Source organism: Heteronotia binoei, chromosome 8, assembly GCF_032191835.1.
Source record: "Heteronotia binoei isolate CCM8104 ecotype False Entrance Well chromosome 8, APGP_CSIRO_Hbin_v1, whole genome shotgun sequence".
Taxonomy (NCBI): domain Eukaryota; kingdom Metazoa; phylum Chordata; class Lepidosauria; order Squamata; family Gekkonidae; genus Heteronotia; species Heteronotia binoei.
In genome coordinates, this window is record NC_083230.1 from 118,279,107 (window position 1) to 118,302,288 (window position 23,182).

General features: G+C 48.7%; 1 protein-coding gene across 4 annotated transcripts in view; it reads right to left on the reverse strand.

Annotated features, from left to right (window-relative positions):
- GATA3 (GATA binding protein 3) overlaps window positions 1–23,182 on the reverse strand; it is a 71,086-nt gene that overhangs the window by 33,638 nt on the left and 14,266 nt on the right. For 3 of the 4 annotated variants that reach the window (XM_060245963.1, XM_060245962.1, XM_060245965.1), the window contains exon 2: window positions 22,024–22,563. In XM_060245963.1, coding sequence (XP_060101946.1) covers window positions 22,024–22,563 — 540 coding nt within the window. The remainder of the gene's footprint in view (window positions 1–22,023; window positions 22,564–23,182) is intronic. The other variant, XM_060245964.1, reaches the window with a different exon arrangement.

Here is a 23,182-nt window from a genome sequence, read left to right on the forward strand (position 1 = left end):
TTTTTCTACCCAAAAGCCCTGTGCGGAACAATGGTGACATCAGGGGGTGTGGCTTAATATGCAAATGAGTCCCTGCTGGGCTTTTTCTACAAAAAAACCCTGTGAGAAACAATGGTGATGTCAGGGGGTGTAGCCCAATATGCGAATGAGTTCGTGTTGGGCTTTTTCTGCAAAAAAAAAAAGGCCTGCGTGAAACAATGGTGCCGTCAGGGGTGTGCGGCCTAATACACAAATGAGTTCCTGCTTGCTCCTGTGTGGAACAATGGTGCTGTCAGGGGGTGTGGCCTAATATTCAAATGAGTTCCTGCTGAACTTTGTCTACAAAAAAGACTGTGTGGAGCAATGGTGATGTCAGGGGTGTGGTCTAATATGCAAACGAGCTCCTGCTGGGCTTTTTCTACCAAAAAAAAGCCCAGGGGAGGAGGCTTTTAAGATTGGCCTGATGAGGTGCTCTGTGGACAAAACTAAAATCACAGAATCATAGAGTTGGAAGGGAACTCCAGGGTCATCTAGTCCAACCCCCTGCACAATGCAGGAAACTCACAAATCCCTCCCCCTAAATTCACAGGCTCTTCATTGCTGTCAGATGGCCATCTAGCCTCTGTTTAAAATCCTCCAGGGAAGGAGAGCCCACCACTTTCCGGGGAAGCCTGTTCCACTGAGGAACCGCTCTAACGGTCAGGAAGTTCTTCCTAACATTGAGACAGAAACTCTTTTGATTTAATTTCAACCTGTTGGTTCTGGTCCTACCTTCTGGGACCACAGAAAACAATTCCACACCATCCTCTCTATGACAGCTCTTCAAGGTCTTGAAGACGGTGATCATATCACCTCTCAGCCGCCTTCTCTCCAAGCTAAACATGCCCAGCTCTTTCAACCTTTCTTCATAGGACTTGGTCTTCAGACCCCTCACCATCCTCGTCGCCCTCCTCTGGACCCGTTCCAGCTTGTCTATATCCTACTTAAACTGTAGTGCCCATTTGGAAGATGCCCATTGGAAGATGGCGCTGAATCACTCCATGGATCTCCAACTTGACCTAAATAAACACCCGCTAAGCATCCTTCTCAGATCCATCTCAGATTGGCCTCCTGCTTAATCCAGCCCCTCCCTTGGCTCGATTAGACCAGGACACAAATACGAGTGAGTGATTCAGTTTCCTCTTGTGCCATGCTTGCCCCAATCAGTCTGCCCTGGCATGGATGCTCCATTAATGGGTGCTTCCAATCCCTGACCTGGTTGGCCCAGGATAATCTGTTCTCATCAGATCTCAGAAGGTAAGCAGGGTCGGCCCTGGGTTGTACTGGAATAGGAGACCATCAGGGAACACCCAGGTTGGGATGCAGAAACAGGTGATGGCAAACTGCCTCTGAATATCTCTTGCCTTGAAAATCCTTCTGGGTCACCATAAGTCCGCTGGGACTTGATGGCTCTTTCTACCACCAATTTGGTAACTACCAGGGCTTTTTTTGTAGCAGGAACTCCTTTGCATATTAGGCCACACACGCCTGATGTAGCCAATCCTCCTGGAGCTTACAGCAGGCCCTGTACGAAGAGCCCTGTAAGGAATTCTATCAGGACCTCCTTTGCCTATTAGGCCACACACCCCTGATATAGCCAATCCTCCTGGAGCTTACAGCAGGCCCTGTATGAAGAGCCCTGTAAGGAATTCTAGCAGGACCTCCTTTGCATATTAGGCCACACACCCCTGATGTAGCCAATCCTCCTGGAGCTTACAGCAGGCCCTGTACTAAGAGTCCTGTAAGCTCTTGAAGGATTGGCTACATCAGGGGCAGTGGCCTAATATGCAAAGGAGTTCCTGCTACAAAAAAAGCCCTGGTGGAAACTAATGGAATCCAATTCACAACAGGTCCCATTGATTTCAATGAGATGAATATGTTACTAACTTTCTTCAGGACGGGATCAAAATGTTAGTACCGTAATCTGCGAACTTGGACTATAGCTGTGCCCAAGAAAACATACATTTTGCACGTGTTTAGTACTTCCATGAAAGCCAATAAGCTTTCACACTAAGATATATACAGTGCTCCTCCCTCCTCGCTTTCCAAAGGTATTTCAAGAGCCAAAAAGGAAATCAGTCTCTCTTTTCCTCTCCAAATACAACAAAGTACCACTTCCACCTAATGCCAAATCTCGAGTGAATGTGCAGCATCTTGCTCAAAGCAAAAATTTTGTAGAAAAGTTAAGGGAAGCTATTGTGAAGTCAACAATGTCAACAAATTTCCTCCCAATTTTCCCAAAAATGAAGCTAAAGAACATAAGAGAAGCCATGTTGGATTAGCCCAACAGCCCGTCCAGTCTGTCATACAGTGGCCAAAACCCAGGTGCCATCAGGAGGTCCACCAGTGGGGCCATAAGAACAGAAGAGGTTGGATCAGGCCAATGGCCTAGCCAGTCAAACATTCTGTGTCACACAATGGCCAAAACTCAGGTGCCATCAGGAGTTCCACCAGTGGGGCCATAAGAACAGAAGAGGTTGGATCAGGCCAATGGCCCAGCCAGTCCAACATTCTGTGTCACACAATGGCCAAAACTCAGGTGCCATCAGGAGGTCCACCAGTGGGGCCATAAGAACAGAAGAGGTTGGATCAGGCCAATGGCCCAGCCAGTCCAACATTCTGTGTCACACAATGGCCAAAACTCAGGTGCCATCAGGAGTTCCACCAGTGGGGCCATAAGAACAGAAGAGAAGCCATGTTGGATCAGGCCAATGGCTCAGCCAGTCCAACATTCTGTTTCACACAGTGGCCAAAACCCAGGTGCCATCAGGAGGTCCACCAGCAGGGCCATAAGAACATAAGAGAAGCCATGTTGGATCAGGCCAATGGCCTATCCAGTCCAACACTGTGTCATAACGTGGTAAAAAAAACCCAGTTGCCATTAGGAGGAAATAGGAAGGGTGAAAATTCTAATGAGATGTCAAGGGAAATTTCAGTGAAAGAAATTTCTCAGAATGATTTCACAGTGTTGCGATTTTTGTGTTTGTTAAGTGCTGTCCACTTACTTCTGACTTATGGCAGCACAATGAATGAATGAATGAATGATCTCCCAAATGCATTAGGAAAGAGCAAAAGTCCAGTAGCGCCTTAAAGACTAACAAAATTTGTGGCAGGGTAGGAGCTTTCATGAGTTAGTGCTCATTTCAGATATCTGTGACTCACGCACTGGTGGACCTCCTGGTGGGTTTTGGCCACTGAGCACAAAGTCTTTAAGATACTACTGGACTCTTGCTCTTTTCAGCTGCTACAGACAGCTACCCATCTTGATCTCTCTCTCAAATCTTCTGTCATTGGCAGCCTTGCTCAGATCTTTCAAACTGATGGCCATTGCTTCAGCCATCATAACTAATGGCAGCTGATGGATCTGTGCACCATTACTTTGACTAAGCTACTTTTATCGCTCTAGGACCATCATTAACAAGGACTTCACATGCTTGTCCTGTGTTGGGTGAAGAAGCACTTTCTTTTGTGCAAGCTAAACTGGGATCGATAAAAGGAAGTACTTTTCTGACAGCTCAATTGTGATCGATAAAAGGAAGTACTTCTTCACCCAAAGAGTAATTAACACATGGAATTCGGTGCCTCAGGAAGTGGTGGAAGTTACAGGCATAGACAGCTTCAAGAGGGGATTGGATAAACATCTGGAGCACAGGTCCATTGGTGGTTATTAGCCTCAAGGTAACCTCTGGGGAGGGACGGTGGCTCAGTGGTAGAGCATCTGCTTGGTAAGCAGAAGGTCCCAGGTTCAATCTCCAACTAAAAAGGGTCCAGGCAAGTAAGCATGAAAAACCTTAGCTTGAGACCCTGGAGAGCTGCTGCCAGTCTGAGTAGACAATACTGACTTTGATGGAAGATTATAAGAGAAGCCATGTTGGATGAGCCCAACAGTCTGTTCAGTCTAACACTCTGTCATACAGTGGCCAAAACCCAGGTGCCATCAGGAGGTCCCCCAGTGGGGCCATAAGAACAGAAGAGGTTGGATCAGGCCAATGGCCCAACCATTGACTCAGTATAAGGCAGTTTCATATGTTCATAAGGTATAGATGGAACACTCTGTCTGGGGCAATGATGCTCTGTATTCTTGGTGCTGGGGGGAGCAACAGGGGGAGGGCTTCTGGAGTTTTGGCCCCACTGGTGAACCTTCTGATGGCACCTGGGTCTTGACTACTATGTGACACAGAGTGTTGGACTGGATGAGCCATTGGGCTGATCCAACATGGCTTCTCTTATGCTCTTAGCTCTAAGTCTTTAACTAGATCAAGGTTATTCCCACTCAAGTTGTTTCACCAAGGGAGAGTTTGCTTTTTATCACACACAAGATCCCAAGTCAACCCATTGGTTCAGCTAGTTCAGTATCATGCAGGATCACCTCTCAGGGATCTCAGGCAGAGAAGGGTCCTTCACATTGTCTGATACTTGTGCTCCTATAACAGGATCTGCTAGGGAGAGAATTGGAGACCTTTTGGATGCAAAGTCTGTGCCCTTTTGGATGCAAAGAGCCACAAACCCCCAGGAAGTTCTAGTGGTGAAATTTCTAAAGCCTCGGTGCATCCAGGAGTTAAACAGATGTTGGATCGCTGGGTTCTTTATTCTCAGGTGTCATTTTGGTTAAGGGACATTCTCTTACTTCAAAGGCCTGTGCCTTTCTGGAGACCATAGATCTGTCCACCCAACCATCTATGACCCAAACTCTATGGACGCTCCTTATTGCAGAATTCTACAGAACAGACATCTCCAAATGCCACACTTAAAACGGCACTCAGGAAACTATCCAACCTCTTAAGGCTGACTCCTTTTTATCCTGCCCAGGGACTTCTGCCTGTAGTAGTCATTTTTCTCACCACTTTGCTTTCCATAGCCTGGAAACCAGCTGAATATCATTCTTACGGAACTGTCATGAAACAATTCAGGTACAGGATAACAAAACCATCCCCAAAAAGTAGCTGGCCACCTCCTGGCTGACTCAGCCCCACAATGCATAGGGATCCTAGAAGATGGGAAGCCTCAGTCTCTACATTTGACTGTAGCAGTCACAGCAACAACACAAGCCTTATATTCTTATCTGCTATGGTTCCTCTGCTATAAAAGGAGATTAATCCTGTCCATTACAAGTGCTGTTGGAATGATAAATCAGGGAGTCGGTTTGCAATCCCAGAGAACCAGCCTGCTGTTGAAGGGGAGGAGGCTGTGGCTCACCGGTAGAATATCTGCTTGGCATGCAGAAGGTCCCAGGTTCAATCCCTGGAATCTCCAGTTAAAAGGATGGGATAGGAGGTGATGCAAAAGACCTCAATTTGAGACCCTGGAGAGCAGCTGCCAGGAAGAATAGACAATACTGACTTGGATGGACCAGTTCAGTTTAAGACATCTTCATGTGTTCAGGGGTTGTTACTTTAAGAGTCTCACAGAGCTCCAAAGAGACTGAAGTTGAGGTCGCTACCATTCCACTGATAATTGAAGCATTTTTCAAGATCTAGCTGAAAGCCAAGCTCTGTTTCCAACAGAAGCTACTCAGGTGCCTCTGATAAGCCCACAAGCAGTACGGGGAGGTAGCAGGTCCTTCTTGCTATTGGCTGCCAATGGCTGGCATTCAAAGATATTCTGCTCTGAACCTGGAAGCTCCAATTTGCCATCGTGCCAGTCCTAGCAACCACAAGGATTTGCTGGGAAGACCCCTGTTTGAATCTTGCCCTATCCGTGAATTTTTGGCCACTGTGTGACACAGAGTGTTGGACTGGATGGGCCATTGGCCCGATCTAACATGGCTTCTCTTATGTTCTTATGTGACACAGAGTGTTGGACTGGATGGGCCATTGGCCTGATCCAGCATGGCTTCTCTTATGTTCTTATGTGACACAGAGTGTTGGACTGGATGGGCCACTGGCCTGATCCAACATGGCTTCTCTTATGTTCTTATGTGACACAGAGTGTTGGACTGGATGGGCCATTGGCCTGATCCAACATGGCTTCTCTTATGTGACACAGAGTGTTGGACTGGATGGGTCACTGGCCTGATCCAACATGGCTTCTCTTATGTTCTTATGTGACACAGAGTGTCGGACTGGATGGGCCACTGGCCTGATCCAACATGGCTTCTCTTATGTTCTTATGTGACACAGAGTGTCGGACTGGATGGGCCACTGGCCTGATCCAACATGGCTTCTCTTATGTTCTTATGTGACACAGAGTGTTGGACTGGATGGGCCATTGGCCTGATCCAACATGGCTTCTCTTATGTTCTTAAGTGACACAGAGTGTTGGACTGGATGGGCCACTGGCCTGATCCAACATGGCTTCTCTTATGTCCTTATGTTCTAATTGCCTGAACCAAAGGCTCCTTGAAAGCCGGATCGCTGTTCCTAGTGGATACATCCAACCCATCTTCGTGGACAGTAAATGGCTTTTCCCGGGGGGGGGGGGGTTGGTAGAAAAAGCCCAGCAGGAGCTCATTTGCATATTAGGCCACACCCCTGTTACCTACCAGACGGAACTGCGTTCCTATGTGTTCCTTTCTCTCCCTTTGTCTCTGCCCGGTGGCCCTAAGCAACTGCTGGATCCTCCCATGCCTGCCACCAAGACTTTTTTTGTAGCAGGAACTCCTTTGCATATTAGGCCACACACCCCGGAGGCAGCCAATCCTCCAAGAGCTTACGGGGCTCTTTGTACAGGGCCTACTGTAAGCTAGGGTTGCCAAGTCCAATTCAAGAAATATCTGGGGGCTTTGGGGGTGGAGCTAGGAGACATTGGGGTGGAGCCAGTCACAAGGTTGCGACAGGCATAACTCAACTCCAAAGAGAGTTCTGACCCTCACATTTAAAGACACTGCACACCTTTTAAATGCCTTTCCCGCCGCTGGAAATAATGAAGGATAGGGGCACCTTCTTTTGGGGTTCATAGAAGTGGACCGCCTTGTCCAATCCTTTTGAAACTTGGAGGGTGTTTTGAAGAGAGGTACTGGATGTTATGCTGAAAATTTAGTGCCTCTACCTCAATAAACAGCCCCCCATCCAGAGCCCCAGATACCCTCAGATCAATTCTCAATTGTAGCCTATGGGAATCGGTCTCCATAGGGAATAACGGAGTGCCCAGCAGACATTTCCCTCCCCCCCCCCTGCTTTCTGATGACCCTGAAGCAAGGGGAGGACCTCCAAACCGGGGGATCCCCTGCCCCCACCTGGAGATTAAGTAACCCAATATAAATAGAGAATCACAGATAAATGACTAGCAAGGGAGCCCCTAAGGGTTCTGTGATTAAACCAGCCTCCAATAATAAACGATTTTTCTTTAAAGTTTATAAAAGAACCATAAATAAACACTTAAAGCAATGAATTGTACATAAGGTGAAGTCATACAGTATGCACAGTCCTTTAAAGGACAAGATTAGGTGAAGTTATGCAGTAAGCACAGTCTTTTTTGGGACCGATAAGCCTCCAAATGATTTCAGCCAAGAACTGGCAAAGTAGAGTCTTCTTCACAAGACAAACTGCTGTAGAAAAAAAGCCAACAGTAGCAGACAGCTACGAGGGCGGCGCCTCTCTGCCTCCGTTTCTCTGAAGCTTCCACAGGCTTAATGCAAAAGATTACAATTTTGATAACGGAAATTAATCCAAATGCAATGAAAGTTGTGTTTATGATGTGGTGCTCCAGCGACCATCTGTCTGCTACTGTTGGCTTTTTTTCTACAGCAGTTTGTCTTGTGAAGAAGACTCAACTTTGCCAGTTCTTGGCTGAAATCATTTGGAGGCCTATTGGGCCCAAGAAAGACTGTGCATAATATATAACTTCACCTAATCTTGTCCTTTAAAGGACTGTGCATACTGTATGACTTCACCTTATGTACAATTCATTCTTTAAGTGTTTATTTATGGTTCTTTTATAAACTTTAAAGAAAAATTGTTTATTATTGGAGGCTGGTTTAATCACAGAACTCTTAGGGGCTCCCTTGCTACCCACCTGGAGATTGGCAACCCTACTTCTGCATCTTTGTGATATATACCGCTTTCACCATCTGGCATCTCTCTTTAGAGCTATTTTCTCTCCCTTTGGCTCTGCCCGGTGGCCCTATGCAGCGACCGGACCCTCTCATGCCTGCCGCAATTGGATGATCACAGGAGTCAGCTTTACAGGAACATTGGGCCCGACTGCTGACACAACCCACACTGAAGTGCTACGAAACCTCAAAGAGCCCTATGTAAACAGGCGTCAGGACAATTTTCTTCTCGCCGCCTGCAACGCACAGGGGTGAGGAGAGGGCAAACCAACTCCACCTTCTATTTCTTGAACAATCTGACTCTCCTTCTATCCGGGTTTTGGGCATTATGGGAATAATTATTTTGAATAAACTTCTCAGTACTCAAACCTCCCACACTCTGTCAAGGACTAAGACTTCTCTATAGGAGGTGCTGGCGGCTACAAGTATAGACAGCTTCAAGAGAGGGTTAGATAAAAATATGGAGCAGAGGTCCATCAGTGGCTATTAGCCACAGTGTGTGTGTGTGTGTGTGTATAAAAATTTTGGCCACTGTGTGACACAGAGTGTTGGACTGGATGGGCCATTGGCCTGATCCAACATGGCTTCTCTTATGTCCTTATGTGACACAGAGTGTTGGACTGGATGGGCCATTGGCCTGATCCAACATGGCTTCTCTTATGTCCTTATGTGACAGAGTGTTGGACTGGATGGGCCATTGGCCTGATCCAACATGGCTTCTCTTATGTTCTTATGTGACACAGAGTGTTGGACTGGATGGGCCATTAACCTGATCCAACATGGCTTCTCTTATATTCTTATGTGACACAGAGTGTTAGACTGGATGGGCCATTGACCTGATCCAACATGGCTTCTCTTATGTTCTTATGTGACACAGAGTGTTGGACTGGATGGGCCATTGGCCTGATCCAACATGGCTTCTCTTATGTTCTTATGTTCTCCGCAGATGGGAACCCCTTTTAAGGTGGAATCCAGGTTCCTCTCCTCTTTCCTTTATTCTTCCACAAGAGGAATACCTCACTTTACTAGCTATACATTGACAGTCTCCACTCTTCTTTACTTTCTCTTTATCTGACAACTCATTTGTGTATTACTTTGTAATGGTAACTATTGCTAAGAAGAATGCTAGCCTAAAATTCTGCGTTTTAATTCAATGTTTATTTATCCTTATTGACCACTTATGCGCAGCATGCCATTGACAAATATTTTTTTAGCAGCAATGTAATTCTAGTCTGGATCCCGTTAATATGTTTTATGTCCCATTGCATAGTATTGTACTTCACGCAGCAACTGTTTGACTTTTCTTGTACGCGTTTAAGGTTATACGCCTACACTATTGTAATTGATAGTTGTTGTTTTTTCAATAAAACTTTTTGAAACTTAAAAAAAAAAACCCTCCACCTTCCAGGACCAGGGGTGGAATTCTCGCAGGAGCTCCTTTGCATAATAGGCCCCACACCCCTTATGTAGCCAATCCTCCTGGAGCTTACAGCAGGCCCTGTACGAAGAGCCCTGTAAGGAATTCTAGCAGGACCTCCTTTGCATATTAGGCCACACACCCCTGATGTAGCCAATCCTCCTGGAGCTTCCAGCAGGCCCTGTACGAAGAGCCCTGTAAGGAATTCTCACAGGATCTCCTTTGCATAATAGGCCACACACCCCTGATGTAGCCAATCCTCAAAAAGTTTACAAAAAAAGAGCCTGGAAGCTCTTGGAGGATTGGCTACATCAGGGGTGTGTGGCCTATTATGCACAGGAGCTCCTGAGAGAATTCCACCCCTGCCCAGGACCAAATCAAGAGAACTCACCCGCTCGACGGATCTCATCAAAAGCCCAACAGCCTATGTAGGTCTGTCTGAGCCGCAACCCAAAAAGTCATCTGCCTCCCACCCACTATTTCCTCTTTGGCTGCACGGCAGGATAAAAAAGACCCACAAAAAACGCTACCTGAACAACTGAGCAAGCTGTCCTAATCCCTAAAACCAGCTATCTTGTTTTGGGCTTCTCTCATTTCCCATCTGTTTAACCTTCCTTATCCAGCATTCCCCCTTTCCTCTTCAATTTAACAAGCTTCAGTCTGGGGATCAGTTTCTTGGTCACATAGGAAGCTGCCTTCTACTGAATCAGATCCTTAGGTCCCTCAAGGTCACTACTGTCTACTCAGACTGGCAGCAGCTTTCCTGGATCTCAGGCTGAGATCTTCCACATTACCTACTGCCTGGTCATTTTCAACTGGAGATGCCTGGGATTGAACCTGGAACCTTCTGAACGCCAAGCAGATGCTCTACCACTGAGCCACAGCCCCGTCTATGTGTCTCCAGGGTCTCAGGCTGAGGTCTTCCACATCACCTACTGCCTAGTCCTTTTCAACTAGAGATCCTGGGGATTGAACCTGGGACCTTCTGCATGCCAAGCAGATGCTCTACCACTGAGCCACAGCCCCGTCTATGTGTCTCCAGGGTCTCAGGCTGAGGTCTTCCACATCACCTACTGCCTAGTCCTTTTCAACTAGAGATCCTGGGGATTGAACCTGGGACCTTCTGCATGCCAAGCAGACGCTGTACCACTGAGCCACAGCCCCTCCCCTGAACGGAACTCTCACACATAGCTGCCTTATACTGAATCAGACCTTTGGTCCAACAAGGCCAGTATTGTCTACTCAGACTAGCAGCGGCTCTCCAGGGTCTCAGGCAGAGGTCTTCCACAGCACCTACTGACTGGTACTTTTCAACTATAAGCACCCGGAGCAGAGGTCCATCAGTGGCTATCGGCCACAGGGTATTGCTGGAACTCTCTGTCTGGGGCAGTGATGTTCTATATCCTTGGTGCTTAAGGAGGCAACGGTGGGAGGGCTTCAAGTGTCCTGGCCCCACTGATGGACCTCCTGATGGCACCTGGTTTTTTGGCCACTGTGTGACACAGAGTGTTGGACTGGATGAGCCATTGGTCTGATCCAACATGGCATCTCTTATGCTCTCTTATGCTCTTAACTGGAGATGCTAGGGATTGAACCTGGGACCTTCTGCATGCTGAGCAGATGCTCTACCAGTGAGCCACTGGCCCCTAAACTTTTGCAACCAAGATGAATAAGAGCCAGACCCACTAAGATCTTCCCCCTCTCCAACTGCTACAACTCTTGGCAATTACAGTGGTGGACCTAGGCCTGTTTAAGGTCAGGGGTTGCTAGTTATTCTCACAGCAGAGCCCTTGGGCTTTTCACAGCTACCTTGGCAATCCAGAAAATAAACATCAGCTTCTCCAATGGCTTCACTTCTGTGCCAGAAAAAACCTGAAGCTGCCAGAGCTCTGTCTGCAGTTCGCATGCATGTAACAGATGCAACAGCCCCAGTAAGGGGGGAAGCTTTCCATCACGATGAGCAGCAGCGTTAGTTCCAGGGGTGGAATTCTAGCAGGAGCTCCTTTGCCTATTAGGCCACACACCCCTGATGTAGCCAATCCTCCTGGAGCTTCCAGCAGGCCCTGTACGAAGAGTCCTGTAAGGAATTCTAGCAGGACCTCCTTTGCATATTAGGCCACACCCTCCTGATGTAGCCAATACTCCTGGAGCTTACAGCAGGCCCTGTACTAAGAGCCCTGTAAGGAATTCTAGCAGGACCTCCTTTGCCTATTAGGCCACACACCCCTGATGTAGCCAATCCTCCTGGAGCTTACAGCAGGCCCTGTACTAAGAGACCTGTAAGGAATTCTAGCAGGACCTCCTTTGCCTATTTGGCCACACCCCTCTGATGCAGCCAATCCTCCTGGAGCTCTCAGCAGGCCCTGTACGAAGAGCCCTGTAAGGAATTCTAGCAGGACCTCCTTTGCATATTAGGCCACACCCTCCTGATGTAGCCAATACTCCTGGAGCTTACAGCAGGCCCTGTACGAAGAGCCTTGTAAGGAATTCTAGCAGGACCTCCTTTGCCTATTAGGCCACCCCCCCCCCTGATGTAGCCAATCCTCCTGGAGCTTACAGCAGGCCCTGTACGAAGAGCCCTGTAAGGAATTCTAGCAGAACCTCCTTTGCCTATTAGGCCACACACCCCTGATGTAGCCAATCCTCCTGATGCTTACAGTAGGCCCTGTACGAAGAGCCCTGTAAGCTCTTGGAGGATTGGCTACATAGGGGGAAGGGGGGTGACCTAATATGCAAAGGAGTCCCTGCTACCAAAAAAAGCCCTGAAGACAGCTAACATAGTTCTCCTCTCCTCCATTTTTTTCTCAAAACAACCCTGTGAGGTAGGTTGAAAAGGTGTGACTGGCCCAAGGTCATCCAGAGAGATTCCATAGCACAGGAGGGGATTCAGTCCTAGGCCTCCCAGATCCTAGGCCAACCATTTTAAACCACCACAACACACTGGCTCTTCCCTAGAAGGCTATGCAGCTTCTCTAGGAAGGGCTAGATCAGAAGTGACCCAATTTGCTTGAAGTAAGAGCCACACAAAATACACATCAGACGGGAGGGAGGGAGGGAGGAAGGAAATAGATGGGGTGAAGGAGGAAGGGAGAGGTGGAAAGAAAGCACCTTTAAATTGCTGCTTTAAACTTTAAATCCAAGCCGCTGGCTGGTTTGGCAAAGTGTCCACCAAGTCCACCAAGTTTGGGAAAATGTCCACCAAGCTGGCTGATGGGAATGTGGAGGCTTCAAGAGCCACACTATGTGTGTGAAAGAACCACACGTGGCTCCCAAGCAGCAGTTTGGCCACCCCGGGGCTAGATGGGAATTAAAGATCAAAATTTAGTGAAGTGTCCCTACTAATTGAAATCCCCTATTTTCTCTTCTCGTGGATTTCAGTAGAACTCAGTTTTGTCTCATTGAGAGCGTTTGAGATTATCAGCCTCAGGGAACCCCAATTTGTGCAAATCTCTGGGCAAAAGACTAGCTGTTCTTCTGCCACATGCACACCTCCAGTCAAAGGCCTTTCCAGGCACCTGAGAAGAACCCATCAATCACAGCCTTGCATCCAGTATCTTGTCAGTCTCCCAAACGGCCCACCCAGGGTTCAGGCCAGAGCTTGAGTTTTGCAGCTCCATCGTAAAACCCATGAACCCTGGTGGACACCTGCCATTGTTAAGAACAGAAGAGAAGCCATGTTGGATCAGACCAATGGCCCATCCAGTCCAACACTCTGTGTCACATGAGAACATAAGAGAAGCCAAGTTGGATCAGGCCAATGGCCCATCCAGTCCAACACTCTGTGTCACATAAGAACATAAGAGAAGCCATGTTGGATCAGGCCAATGGCCCATCCAGTCCAACACTCTGTGTCACATGAGAACACAAGAGAAGCCATGTTGGATCAGGCCAATGGCCCATCCAGTGCAACACTCTGTGTCACATAAGAACATAAGAGAAGCCATGTTGGATCAGGCCAATGGCCCATCCAGTGCAACACTCTGTGTCACATAAGAACATAAGAGAAGCCATGTTGGATCAGGCCAATGGCCCATCCAGTTCAACTCTCTGTGTCACATGAGAACATAAGAGAAGCCATGTTGGATCAGGCCAATGGCCCATCCAGTCCAACACTCTGTGTCACATAAGAACATAAGAGAACCCATGTTGGATCAGGCCAATGGCCCATCCAGTCCAACACTCTGTGTCACATAAGAACATAAGAGGAGCCATGTTGGATCAGCACAGTGGCCCATCCAGTTCAACTCTCTGTGTCACATGAGAACATAAGAGAAGCCATGTTGCATCAGGCCAATGGCCCATCCAGTCCAACACTCTGTGTCACATGAGAACACAAGAGAAGCCATGTTGGATCAGGCCAATGGCCCATCCAGTTCGTGTCACACAGTGGCCAAAAAAACAGATGCCATTAGGAGGTCCATCAGTGGGGCCAGGACATTAGAAACCCTCCCCCAAGCACTAAGAATGCAGAGCATCACTGCCCCAGACAGAGAGTTCCATCGATAACCCGTCGCTAATGGCCACGGATGGACCTCTGCTCCATAGGTTTATCTAAACCCCTCTTGAAGCCATCTATGAACATAGCTGCCACCACCTCCTGTGGCAGGGAATTCCGTGTGTTAATCACCCTTTTGGGTGGACTTTCTTTCACCCGTTCTAACTCAACCGCTCAGCAATTTCATGGAGTGCCCAGGAGTTCTTGTATTGCGAGAAAGGGAGAAAAGGACTTTGTTAAGGACTTAGGGCAGCCCTATGCTCCAAAATGGCCAAACTGTTTCTCCTTCCCTAACCTGTAAGACACAGGTGCCTTTTCCAGCCAGAAAAGTGGCCCTGAGAAGGAGCGAGAAGGGAGTGGCGTTGGATTTCTCTTCTGTTTCCTCCCTCCCTCTTTTCCCTTTCTTCTCCCCCCCCCCAACCAGTCTGCTTGCATGTACAGAAACAGCCCATTCTAAGCCTACCTCTCTCTTTCTCTCTCTCTCTTTTTGTCACTGTTAACCGCATCCGGACTCTATTAAAGTTCCTGGCGCTGGATAAACAATGTAACTGTCGCGTGCGGCAGTCTGAAAATAATTGGATTAGCTAAAACATATCAGCTAAATAGAGACAGTCCCTGCTCAGACAGTCAGAATAAATGTCGCCCTGGAAAGAAAAAGAAAGGGGGGGGGGGAACCCCTGACAACTGATCCCTCCATAGGCTGGGTTCCTCTGCTTACCGATGCCTCAAAAGAGGGGGAGGGAAAGAGGAAGAATTTTGACTCGGCCAGGTCTCTCTGGTGCGTGCAAACAGTGTGCTGCTGAAGGCGTTGATTGGGTAGTCGGTCGTGTTGCAGAACAGCATTGCAGAACCGGCTTTCAAAGCAGCCCAGTTGCGATCGGGGGTGCGAAACAGTACCCAGGCCACCGCTTACAAGTTGCCAGCAGTGTTCCCTCTAATCTGAGTTGGCGTGAGCTAGCTCACAGATTTTTAGCCTCCAGCTCAGAGCACGCTCATTGAGGCAGCAGCTCACAGCTTGAATACCAGGAGCTTACAAAGTAAAATTTTTGCTCACAAGACTCTGCAGCTTAGAGAGAACATTGGTTGCCAGCAGCTGGGGGGGGGCAGGAACAGCCCTTTTCTTGTACCCTAAAAATACTTTCAAGCCACCAAGCGCATTACAATTCTGATCACAAATTCTTGGGTTTTGTTTTAAGAGGAGGAAGAAGAAGGAATTGGATTTATATCCCAACCTACGATCTGAATCGCAGAGCTGCTCACAATCGCCTTTATCTTTCTACCCCACAACAGACACCCTGTGAGGTGGGTGGGGCTGAGAGAGCTCTTATAGCAGCTCTGCCAGAACTATGGCTGACCCAAGGCCATTCCAGCAGCTGCAAGTGGAGGAGTGGGGAACTAAACCCAGTTCTCCCAGATAAGAGTCCGTGCACTTAACCACTGCACCAGACTGACTCTTAAGACTGTTAAATATACACTGGAGCAATTCCCATTGAACAGGGCAAAATTTACTTCTGAGCAAAGTTCTGCACCCAACCACACCCGTTCATTCCACCCTGGATTGTGACCCTTTCAGAAGAGTTCACCTAACAGCGTGATAATTTATTTTCTAATCCTTGGGATTTGGATTACCGTCTCTGCCAAGCTTGTAATGTTTAAGAGACAAGGCCTGGTTTGGCAGTCTAAACAAAACCCCTCTGTTTTCCCAAATGTTTTTTTTTAATTATTATTATTTTCTCTTTTTCCAAACTTAAACTGGCTCTTGGGGTACGAGAAGATGAGGAGAAGAAGAAGATATTGGATTTATATCCCGCCCGTGGCCCGCCACTCCGAAGAGTCTCACAGCAGCTCACAAGCTCCTTTACCTCCCCCCCCCCCCACAACAGACACCCTATGAGGTAGATGAAGATATTGGATTTATATCCTGCCCTCCACTCTGAAGAGTCTCAGAGCAGCTCACAATCTCCTTTACCTTCCTCCCCCCCACAACAGACACCCTGTGAGGTAGATGGAGATATTGGATTTATATCCTGCCCTCCACTCCGAAGAGTCTCAGAGCAGCTCACAATCTCGTTTACCCCCCCCCCCCCCCACAACAGACGCCCTATGAGGTAGATGGAGATATTGGATTTATATCCCACCCTCCACTCCGAAGAGTCTCAGAGCGGCTCACAATCTCCTTTACCTTCCTCCCCCACAACAAACACCCTGTGAGGTGGGTGGGGCTGGAGAGGGCTCTCACAGCAGCTGCCCTTTCAAGGACAGCCTCTGCCAGGGCTATGGCTGATCCAAGGCCATTCCAGCAGCTGCAAGTGGAGGAGTGGGGAATCAAACCCGGTTCTCCCAGATAAGAGTCCGCACACTTCACCATTACACCAGACTGGCTCTCCAGTTTGGGAAGGAAACGTGGAGAATTGGGAAGGAAACGTGGAGAAACCTCTGAGTGGCAGAAGCATGCGCAGCTGTAACCATTTACATTTCCTTCAAATAGGGAAGTCACTGAACCAATAAATAATATTTCCGGAACACATTTGGGGTTTTGTGGTGTGCCCTCCCCTGCACAATACCACATGGCCCTTTAGTTCACTCTCCAGAAATTTTCAAGTTACTAAGCAATTGCTGCAAAAAAAGAAAAAGAGGAAAACTTTCTAGAGTTAGGCAAATGGGTTAAGAAGGAGGCTATGCAGCTAAAAAACAACCCCATGAACTGGTTTCGTTCCTAAACTTAAAAAGGAAGGGCACATCAGACACCTAAACCCTGAAAAAAGCACATCAAAACACTTTTGAAGAGACACTGTGACAATGCAACCATCCGCCTGTCCACACCACATACAAGAATACATAAGAGAAGCCATGTTGGATCAGGCCAGTGGCCCATCCAGTCCAACACTCTGTGTCACACATAAGAGAAGCCATGTTGGGTCAGGCCAATGGCCCATCCAGTCCAACACTCTGTGTCACATAAGAACATAAGAGAAGCCATGTTGGATCAGGCCAGTGGCCCATCCAGTCCAACACTCTGTGTCACACATAAGAGAAGCCATGTTGGATCAAGCCAATGGCCCATCCAGTCCAACACTCCGTGTCACATAAGAACACAAGAGAAGCCATGTTGGATCAGGCCGATGGCCCATCCAATCCAGCACTCTGTGTCACATAAGAACATAAGAGAAGCCATGTTGGATCAGGTCAATGGCCCATCCAGTCCAACACTCTGTCTCACACAGTGGCCAAAAAAACCCAAGTGCCAGCTGAAGTCCACCAGTGGGGCTAGAAGCCCTTCCACTGTGCACCCCCCAAAGCACCCAGAATACAGAGCATCACTGCCCAAGATAGAGAGTTCCAACAATAAGCTGTGGCTAATAGCCACTGATGGACGTCTCCATATGCTTAACCATTCCCCTCTTGAAGCTGGCTAGTGTTATAGGCGCCACCACCTCCTGTGGCAGTGAATTCCATGTGTTAATCCACCTTTGAGTGAAGAAGGACTTCCTTTGATCTGTTCTAACCCAACTGCTCAGCAATTTCATTGAATGTCCACGAGTTCTTGTATTGTGAGAAAGGGAGAAGAGTACTTCTTTTTCTACCTTCCCCATCCATGCAGAATCTTGTAAACCTCTATCATGTCACCCCACAGTCGACGTTCAGTTAGGACTCTCAAAGGGTTTTTTCTATTTGTTTGTTTGCTTCCTTCCTTTCTACCCTGCCTTTATCCCCAATGTGGACCCAACACAACTGACATCCTTCTCCTCCATTTTATACTCGCTACAACCATGTGAGGTCATAAGAACATCAGAGAAGCCATGTTGGATCAGGCCAATGGCTCATCCAGTCCAATACTCTGTGTCACACTGTGGCTAACACCCAGGTGCCATCAGGAGATCCACCAGTGAGGCCATAAAAACATAAGAGAAGCCATGTTGGATCGGGCCAATGGCCCATCCAGTCCAACACACTGTGTCACACGGTAGCCAACACCCAGGTGCCATCAGGAGGTTGACAAGTGAGGCCAGAACTCCAGAAGCCAACCTACTGTTGCACCCCAAGCATCAAGACTACAAAGCATCACTGCCCCAGATATAAGAAAATAAGAGAAGCCATGTTGAATCAGGCCAATGGCCCGTCCAGTCCCACATTCTGTGTCACAATGGCCAAAACCCAGGTGCCATCAGGAGGCCCACAAGTGCGACTAGAATTCCAGAAGCCCCCCCCCTTGCCCCCTCAAGCACCAAAAATACAGAGCATCACTGCCCCAGACATAATAGTGTTCAATCTATACCTTGTGTCTAATACCCACTCATGGACCTCTGTTCCAGATGTTTATCAAGGTCAGTTAGGCTGAGATAGTGTGATCAGTCCCAGATGGAACTTGCACCTGGATCTCCTAGATCCTGGTCTGGCACTCCATCCACCATCGCATGTCAGATTTATTTGTGATCTATGAAGTGCTGTAAAATTACAACTGCTTGACCGAACTCACTCGACTAAACACACACATCAAAGTGTCCTATCCAGTGTTCCCTCTAAGCTGAGTTAGAGTGAGCTAGCTCACAGTTTTTTAGCCTCCGGCTCACACATTTTTGTCTTAGCTCAGGAAAAAAATGGCCCCAGAGCAGACTCATTGATGCAGAAGCTCATAACTTTAATGCCAGCAGCTCACGAAGTAGAATTTTTGCTCACAGGACCCCACAGCTTAAAGGGAGTATCGGTCCTATCCAGTGTTCCCTCTAAGCTGAGTTGGTGTGAGCTAGCTTACAATTTTTTAGTCTCTGGCTCACACATTTTTTTGTCTCGGCTCAGGAAAAACGGTCCTAGAGCAAACTAATGAATGCAGGAGCTCACAACGTTAATGCCAGTAGTTCACAAAGGAGAATTTCTGCTCACAAGGCTCCACAGCTTAGAAGAAACACTGGTCCTGTCCCATCTACGCAAAGCTGTGTGTGACTGTTGTCAACTGGCTAAAACATTATGTCAGCCTGACTCACCCTGTGCCTTTAAGAGCAGAAATCACCAGGCGTGCCTTTTCCAAACATTCCAACATGACCACCTGACTGCTGGGTTTTGACACCAAGCTGCTTTTAAAGGCACAGAATCACCCTGGAAAGGTCCTACCAATAACCGCTCCAGTGTGATGGACAGACTCAGAGCTGTTGCGCTGAGTGTGTACATGCCAGGGGAAGCCACGATTAACTAGAACTTCCTGCCATGTACGTGCATCATACATGACACGAACCAGTGGGGAACACGTCATGGAGTGCAAGCCAAGTCGCAATATCACGCCATTTGTGCAACTAGGTCGACTTTTGCTTTATCCCCTCCCTTGAAGATGCCTGGCTCATTGGACATGAGGGGGGAGGGGGAGACACTCAGGGGTCCCTGAAGCTGATGTTTAGATTGAAATCAGGCCTTGCCTCCCATTTAGCTAAATAAAACAGGGACAGAAAGGAAGAGCCTATAAGCAGGGGTGGAATTCTTGCGGGGGCTCCTTTGCATATTAGGCCACACACTCCTGATGTAGCCAATCCTCCAAGAGCTTACAAAACAGAGCCTTGTGAGCTCTTGGAGGATTGGCTACATCAGGAGAGTGTGGCCTAATATGCAAAGGAGCCCCCTGCTAGAATTCCGCCCTTGCCTATAAGAAACTGAAAACAACTTGAATGAGTGACACTTTGTACTTTCTAAAAATGGGGTGGGGGCAGGGCTTTTTGGGGGGGGGGGGGTAGCAGGGACTCCTTTGGATATTAGGCCACACCCCCCCGATGTAGCCCATCCTCCAAGAGCTTACAGGGCTCTTCGTACATGGCCTACTGTAAGCTCCAGGAGGATGGCTACAACAGGGGTGTGTGGCCTAATAGGCAAAGGAGGTCCTGCTAGAATTCCTTACAGGGCTCTTCGTACAGGGGCTACTGAGAGCTCCAGGAGGATTGGCTACATCAGGGGGGTGTGGCCTAATAGGCAAAGGAGGTCCTGCTAGAATTCCTTATAGGGCTCTTCGTACAGGGCCTACTGAGAGCTCCAGGAGGATTGGCTACATCAGGGGTGTGTGGCCTAATAGGCAAAGGAGGTCCTGCTAGAATTTCTTACAGGGCTCTTTGTACAGGGCCTACTGTAAGCTCCAGGTGGATTGGTTACATCAAGGGGGTGTGGCCTAATAGGCAAAGGAGCTCCTGCTACAAAAAATAAAATAAAAGCCCCGGGTGGGGGTGAGGAAAGAGAGAGATTTTTATGCACACTTTTTAAGAAACTGAATTGTTGCTCAAACTCATTGGCTTGACCGTAAATCTCATAAATGGTGTGTACCTCTATGTATACCTCCCTAGGATTACTGCCATTACTCAGGGCTAACTTCTCCCCCCCCCCCCCCACCCACCCCTGTTACCCTGAGAAAGTGACTCCTTTGCATTTTAGACCATACCCCCTGATGTAGCCAATCTTCCTGGAACTTACAGGAGGCCCTGTGAGAAGAGCCCTGTGAGCTCCAGGAGGATTGGCTACATCAGGGGGTGTGGCCTAAAATGCAAAAGAGTTTCTGCATGCCTAGCATTACTGCCATTCCTCAGGGGTACATATGAACATATATATATGAACATATGAAGCTGCCTTCTACTGAATCAGCCCCTCGGTCCATCAAAGTCAGTATTGCCTACTCAGACTGGCAGAGTCTAAAGCTGAGGTTTTTCACGCTTACTTGCCTGGAGCCTTTTTAGTGGGCGATGCCGGGGATTGAACTTGGGACCTTCTGCTTTCCAAGCGGATGCTCTGCCACTGAGCCACCGTCCCACCCAACTTCCTTCCCCCACCCCCCCACCGCCTCCTGTTACCCTGAGAAAGCAACTGCTGTCAGGAAACCATTTCCTCCAGACAGGTACCAGTCAAATCCAGAGAGCATCTCTGGAGGAAGAAAATGGCCTCCCACACACCAGTGCCGTGAACGTCCTGGGAGCACATGACACACCGCAGCATTGTTCAAGCTAAGCCCACAGTCTGGTTGACGCCAGGCTGGGAGACGCTCCGGAAGCCCCGGTTCAGTTTCAGCTGCTCCGATCTTGCTAAAAGACTGTACAGTCAGGGGTGGAATTCTAGCAGGAGCTCCTTTGCAGATTGAGCCACACACACTCCCCCGATGTAGCCAATCCTCCAAGGCTCCTTTTTGTAAGCTCTTGGAGGCTTGGCTACATCAGGGGTGTGAGGCCTAATATGCAAAGGAGCTGCTGCTAGAATTCCAGCCCTGGGCCGCACACCCCTGATGTAGCCAATCCTCCAAGGCCATACAGGGCTCTTCGTACAGGGCCTACTGTAAGCTCCAGGAGGATTGGCTACATCAGGGGTGTGTGGCCTAATAGGCAAAGGAGGTCCTGCTAGAATTCCTTACAGGGCTCTTCATACAGGGCCTGCTGTAAGCTCTTGGAGGATTCGCTACATAAGGGGGCTGTGGCCTAATATGCAAAGGAGCTCCTGCTAGAATTCCTTACAGGGCTCTTCGTACAGGGCCTACTGTAAGCTCCAGGAGGATTGGCTACATCAGGGGGGTGTGGCCTAATAGGCAAAAGAGGTCCTGCTAGAATTCCTTACAGGGCTCTTCGTACAGGGCCTGCTGGAAGCTCCAGGAGGATTGGCTACATCAGGGGGGTGTGGCCTAATAGGCAAAGGAGGTCCTGCTAGAATTCCTTACAGGGCTCTTCATATAGGGCCTACTGAGAGCTCCAGGAGGATTGGCTACATCAGGGGGCTGTGGCCTAATATGCAAAGGAGGTCCTGCTGGAATTCCTTACAGGGCTCTTCGTACAGGGCCTACTGTAAGCTCTTGGAGGACTGGCTACATAAAAGGGGTGTGGCCTAATAGGCAAAGGTGTCCTTGCTACAAAAAAACAGCCCTGCTGGTCAGTATTTGGAAGTGAGTCCCGCAAGGAATCCCAGGGTTGCTACGCAGAGGCAGACATTGGCAAACCACCTCTGGACATCTCGTGCCTTGAAAACCCCACACTGGTGATCATAGATTGACTGCAATTTGATGGCCCTTTCCACCTCCACCACCGATATTGATTATTTACTTGCCCCCACCCCCAGCCTAAGAGGAACACATCACAAATCCATTCAAGACCTTACCTGTGCTGGAACGTGCTTTCGGTCTGGATTTGCACCCGAATCCGGTCGGCGATCCCCCTAGCAAGCTGCTAGGGGGGAAGAGTCCAGAGCCGTATTCGGGGACATAGGAAGGGTAGGTGGTGATCGGGTGGTGAGCGGAGGACGAAGCCGCTCCTAACGAAGACATGCTGGTCCGCGAGTGAGAGGTCTCCAGCTTCATCGTGTCGGCCAAAGACACCTGGTACTTAATACACTCCTTCTCCTCTTGCCGGCTGGATCCGGTGGAACCCGGGGTGGAGATGGAGGGATCCGGGGAGACATCTTTGGGAGGGGTGGGCGGGAAGGTGAACAGGTGTGGGCTAGAGTGGCCCGTAGACAAAGTGGAGGAGGACGCCGGCGGGTACACGGAGAGAGGTCCGGGCGAGCTGTGGTGGATGGGAGTTTTGGAGAAGGGGCTCAGGTTCCAAGGGGAGGCGCTGTGGTGGCTTCCCAGGGCTTTGCTCCCATCCAGCCAAGGGAGCGAACCGTGCAGCAGGGGTGGACGGCACACCTGGCTACCTGCTGGGACAAAAGACAAGCAGATCCCAGTTAGTTGCCTTCTAGAAGAAGGAAGGAGAAGAAGATGAAGAAGACTGCAAATTTATACCCCACCCTTCTCTCTGAATCAGAGACTCAGAGCAGCTTACAATCTGCTATATCTTCTCCCCCCACAACAGACACCCTGTGAGGTGGGTGGGGCTCCTGCGATAGCTCTGGCTGACCCAAGGCCATTCCAGCAGCTGTAAGTGGAGGAGTGGGGAATCAGACCTGGTTCTTCCAGATAAGAGTCTGCACACGTAACCAATACACTAAAATAGCACCCAAACTTAGAAATTTCTCAGGTGGGGGGGCATAAATGTGCTTTAACTTTGGCTGAATCATAGCCCTTGCAAGATAACATTAAATGATCACAATCCGCGGTGTCCTTTTCCAATGGTTGCTCCTTCCCTCTTCTTCACACCCTCCTCTCAACAGCTGTGCCACGGACAACCAAGAGAGCTCAGAGGGGGTTCCGTTCATGTCCCCTGCACCACAGTGTAGCAAGCAACTGCAAAGCTGCCACGGTGCCTCTGTGTAGTTCCTACTCGAGGTAGTAGTTCCAACTATGTGAAAACCAGACCCTTTGGAGTTCAGCAGTTCT